The 5386-nt window shown below is 38.6% G+C and overlaps 1 protein-coding gene across 1 annotated transcript; it reads left to right on the top strand.

The window, feature by feature from the left end:
- Positions 1–847: 847 nt before the first annotated feature.
- Positions 848–3579, top strand: LOC126392934 (uncharacterized). Its single transcript, XM_050048701.1, has 3 exons — positions 848–1119; positions 1907–2064; positions 2153–3579. Exons 1-3 carry the CDS (start codon positions 942–944, stop codon positions 2924–2926), a joined length of 1110 nt encoding a protein of 369 aa, XP_049904658.1. The 5' UTR covers positions 848–941; the 3' UTR covers positions 2927–3579.
- Positions 3580–5386: the final 1807 nt, after the last annotated feature.

A 5386-nucleotide genomic window follows, 5' to 3' on the forward strand; every position in this document is an offset into this window, starting at 1 on the left:
ATCTAAAATGGGCACTGAGTATCAATAATGTTTTCCTCAGGCTCCTCCTCAGCTAATATGTCCACCTTTGGACATTGAATATCCTGCTCTTTACTCTCTGGCTCTGTTTTTTTTTTCTCCAGTATACTTGTTGAAAATTGAGAAGAAGCAAGTCCCACAGTCCTCCACAAACGACACAAGTCAATATGCATATTCTAAAAGACTTAAAAAGAACAACAACAACAAAAACAATATATTTTTAGAAATGTGATCACTTACCTTCCTTGTTGTTGTTGTTGTTGTTGTTGTTGATGTTGTTTTTGCAATTCTACCACCATGTATGTTACATTACTGGAAAGCCCAGGGTGCCCTTTACGCTGTACATCAGAACTCACATTGTTTGCATGCATGGTGTATAAAATAAAGGCTTCAGTGCTATGTCCCCCACAGAGGACAAATATGAATTCCTTGGTCTCCTGTGTACTCAAATGTGTATTTTGTGGTTTATTTATTATTAATGAGATGTTCTCATCCCTTTCTAACATGGGAAATATAGCACACCATGTAGTTATGTAAATGAATGAAGATCTAAGAGACAATAAAATAATAATAATCATAATCATCTATGGCATTTCATATATATATATATATATATATATTATACATACATTATACTTCATAAAGACATTAAAAACTAAGTGTATTATTATTTTTGTTATTATTATTTGTATTAGTAGTAGTAGTATGGGAGCAGTATGATAATGATAAACAATCATCAAAAAATAATTTAACTATTTCTTCAATCGCCGGTTCTCCAGATCAGTAGGTGGCAGTAATCGTCCTGAAAAGTTGTTCGTCATCCGGAGTGCGTCAAAACTAAAGAAGAAGAAACAACCTAATCCGTGGTGCGAGAAACTGGTGTAAACATATATCATGAGAGATAATTATTTTCTTCCCAGGCTATGACACATTTTCGGGGTCAGATACGGGGGCCACACTGGGGCCCCACCATGGACAACATGCTGATAGATTTCTGGCGTAGACATGAATGCCTTTTTAATTCGTCCGTCGATGCTTACTACGATAAGGATTTGAAGACCAAGCTGTGGACCGAGTTCGCCTTGTCCATCGGAAAGCCTGGTAAGGAGATGACAGTGTATTGTTGGTGCTGAATTCAGTCAGTGTTACACCAAGAAAACCTAAAGCAGTATGCAGTCTCAGGGGGAAGACCAGCGGTATGAACCCAGCTGAACTTTACTGGAGTTTGTATGTATGGAAATATGTAAATTACATTTACAGAGTAGCCTGCACTTTATGGTTTATTCTTACTTCTTTCTTACTATCAAATTACAGCTGTTAAGTCACAATAAAGCATATAGATATGACCTTGGACAGTAATAGTTGCAATAATTCAACTAGGCTACAACAATACTTGGTGCAATTATTTAACTGTGCAATATTCTTCTCAGATTATACCTACACTTAACCACTCTTGATTGTATATTTAACAAATGTTGCACATATTGTATATATTTCTTATTCTTATTTCTACTTATGTATACATTATGTTGTACATTTTAGCTTTATACACATTCTTTATGTTACTTTACATACTAGTTTTCTACACTGCAGTGTGGCAAGGGATTGTTAATACACTTTACATACTCAGCATATTATACATATTTTACATTGTTAAATATTTTACATCCTGGTGTTAACATTGTAGCATACTGCACATATTTTACTTTATGTTTTTACATACTGCATACTGTATACTCGTTATTTCTACTTCTATCATTCTCTTCACTTTACATCAGAGCAACTGCAACAGATCGCAATTTCCAGGCAGGGATCAACAAAGTATTTCTGATTCTGATTCATAGAAAGTAATGCACCATATTTACTAAGACATGTTTTCACCTTGCAGTATCTGATGTTGAGAGAAGATCAAGATCACTCCGGACTCAGTATGGGAGGGTGTTATGGCACCCAGAGAGGGTCAGCACTGCCCAGCAAAAGATGCTTAGGGAGAAACTTGATTTCTTGAGGCCTTACATAGTTCGTAGGCGAGGTGATTCATTTCTGGTAAGTTGGAACTAATGCAGAAAGCCTGCAGACACTTTCCTACAGCTCTGATTACAAATGTGTATGTTTTTGCTTGCTATTTTTGCAGGAGGACAAGTTTGATGATCGGGAAGAGGACGATGAGGAGTTGGAGACTGAAGGAAGTATTGACCAGGAGATGGGAAATTCATTTGATAGCTCACTGGATGCTGATGTGACTGGGCAGGATCTGAATAATGAACCCCACCCGTCGTCGAGCCTGAACCCCGCTCCCCTGCTCTGTCCAAACCCGCAGCCTCAAGTTACAGAGGTTGTGTCTTTGAGCTGTCCTCACCATCACAATGATGAGGGTTCTGCTGATCAGGCTGACCAAACAGCTGCACCACACACATCCAAACACAACATACTAAACCAGTTTGCAGAGGTTATGTTGGCGGATATGCGTCAGATTAAAGACCCTATGGTACTAATGAGACTCCGCCGTGATATCACTGACCTGGTGTTCAAAGCAGTGGAGGAGGACATGAAGAGACGATGCGCTCAGGCACCATCCATGTCCATGCTAGTAGAAAGCACGCAGTTACACAGCTGCTCCAGGCCCCAACATCAGGTACCTTCACAAACAAACCACTCTTGGAGGCAGAGGTTTTTGAAGAGAAGGAGCAAAGGGTGTGAGATCGGCAGAAGGATACAGAGTTGGGAGGAGATGAAGCACATGAGGAGAATGTCCAGGAGTCAGTTATTACAGCCTGTCCAGCAGGGCCAAGCACCAGAGGGGATGAGTGAAAACGGCTCTCAGATTATTATTCAGGCTTCTGAGATCAAAAGAGAGACAGAGCCACACATGGTTAAGATTGAGGATGAAGCGCTTCCATCCGCTTGACATTTTAGACACAGGGTTGCCACTATTTCTCCTGATTACAGTCGTCTCAGTCAGTGAGTGTAGGTTAGAAAGTTTCTCAAGAATTGAGACACTTAAATCAGTCATTCAACAGTAATTGATAACAGTAGAAATCACATACTGACATGTACCAGTCTTGTAAATTGCCCTCTTTGCCACTCAGAGGTCCTGGTATTTTTAACATCTTAGCACTTAGTGGCACTTCGTAGAGGATTCCAATTATCCATGTTGATACCAGTAAAAGACGTGGGACTATTACCAGGATAAAGAGGTATCTGAAGACTTAAGGACAATAAATTGTAATACCAAGGACCACATGCAAAATCAGAAATCAAAGCAGAAATCCTTTATTTGCCTTTTCAAACATAAAATGTCTAGTTTTTAATGAATCTATGCCTTTTAAATATAATAATCCAGACTAACTGATACTTGGTCTGTACCGTACGGTTGGTATTTAATATGGGTGTGACTTTCAAACCTGAAAACTCACAGTCTTACAAGTGTGATGTGTGATTTCTGGATAATTCTGAGCTGTAAGCACAAGGCAGTGGACGCTGTGTGATCCGACTGGAATACGTGACGCTGAATGGATATTTTGATGTTCTGCTCCTATTAAAAAGAAAATGCTGGTTTCATCTTTGGTGTGTTCCATGTGGGTTTGTGGGAGAATGCAGTCACAGTTTACATCTGTGTCTCTGAAAACATATGTTTCACACACAACTCCCCCTACAGCACAGAAGATCTATACAATCAGCACAGTTTCAAGGTGGACGTCCATGATTAGTGTCACCAATTCACCCTTTCTTAGTTATGACATTTTTGCAGAATATTATGATGTCACTGAAAAAACTATAGGTATGCTGCCGCTGGCTCACAGAACATCTGATGATGGGGTGCACATTCAAACGCAAGATCCAGGAGGCCGTTTCAACATTTTATTGCAGACAGTAGTTGAACAGTTCTATAGTGGTTGTCAGATGTTTTTTTCTATAACAAGGAATATTAAAAAAAATGTTGCAACTCTGCGTAATGTTAAACAATAATAATAATAAAATATTAGTTATTTAGGTATCATTTAACTTTTGTCATTAATGCATCTGCTACGGTGTTAATCTTTTTTTCTTCTTTTAACAACAGTTTAAACGTAGGAAACTCAGAACAATAACACAAAATAATCTGTTAATTTTAGATTATACACACAGGATTACCAAAGTCAAACATTATAAAGTTACAAAGTCTATATTCCACTCACATTAGTCCTCTCTTTGTTCTGTCTGGCATGTTTGAAGGGCAAGAGAGAGTCACAGTCCTGAAAATGAGTCTTGTAATCTTGGAGAAGAGTTCCAGTCGAGAGTGCAGGTCGGGTGGAGACTTGTGATATAAGCCACAGTGAAACTGACCCTTGACCTTTTGGATGCAAAATGTCATTGCTTTATTATTTTATCATTTCAGACTTTTAGGTGAAATTTTGTAATAAGTAAAATATTAATTCTTAAGTTGTAGCCAAAAACATGTTTTGTGAGGTTACAGTGACCTTGACTCTTGACCACCGAATTCTGATCAGTTCATTGTTAAGTCCGAGTGGATGTTGGTGCCAAATTTTAAGAAATTCCCTCAAGGTGTTCTTGAGATAATGTGTTCACAAGATGGCAAGAATCCCTCAAGTTCTACTAAAGACTGAGTCATTCCTTCAGAGAATTTTCAAGGATGCATATGTGTATCCTCAGCAGGTATCAGGTGCCCACAGTTCTTTGTGCACACTTTCCAAGAACTGAAGGCAGGGCCTCTTCAGTGACACACACCCAGGCATTTGCTACCCTGTCCCAATGTGTGTTCTTTAAGCGGCTGCATTTTAAAGAGGCTACATCATTGAATCCTGCCGAAGGACAGTTCCAATGTCAAGAATCCTTTAAATTCTGCTGAGGACTGAGTCTTTCCCTCAGAGAATTTTGAAGGATACATGTGTGTATTCTCAGTACTCACTGTGCACAAATTGCCAAAATTGATGGCGATGGACACTTGAGAACTTGCTAGCACTAAATGTTTTCTTCTTTTAGCATAATTTTTTTTCTTCTTTTAGCAGAATACTTGAAACCACACCAAATGACAGCTATTAATTAAATTAAATGATGCACTCCTACATGCCTGACTCTTTGACAATGGTGAAAAATCAATGCATTTCTTTTACTGCAAGATTTTGTTTTCAACTTTTAACTTTCAAACATCAAATGGTATGTTTTAAAAACTCATCCATGTTTTCTTAAAGAAAAAAAAAACAACTGGTTGAAAGTTCCAGACTAAACGTTTAAAAAATATTGATAATATAATTTGTAGTTATCTTCCCCCCCCCAACAACCACAAGCCTATCCACCGGCCTGACACGCCTGTGCAATGAGCGTGAGGTCCTTCACATTTTCACTCAGGCACTCCACACTGGTACCC

This window comes from Epinephelus moara, chromosome 7, assembly GCF_006386435.1.
Source record: "Epinephelus moara isolate mb chromosome 7, YSFRI_EMoa_1.0, whole genome shotgun sequence".
Classification (NCBI taxonomy): domain Eukaryota; kingdom Metazoa; phylum Chordata; class Actinopteri; order Perciformes; family Serranidae; genus Epinephelus; species Epinephelus moara.

What these genes read in the sequence shown, in the direction of transcription:
- LOC126392934 (XM_050048701.1), top strand. Translation starts at nt 942, where the DNA reads ATGACACATTTTCGGGGTCAGATACGGGGGCCACACTGGGGCCCCACC. An exon ending in CTTGTCCATCGGAAAGCCTG is followed by an intron (nt 1,120 to 1,906) that starts GTAAGGAGATGA and finishes TTCACCTTGCAG; the next exon opens with TATCTGATGTTGAGAGAAGA. An exon ending in GGCGAGGTGATTCATTTCTG is followed by an intron (nt 2,065 to 2,152) that starts GTAAGTTGGAAC and finishes CTATTTTTGCAG; the next exon opens with GAGGACAAGTTTGATGATCG.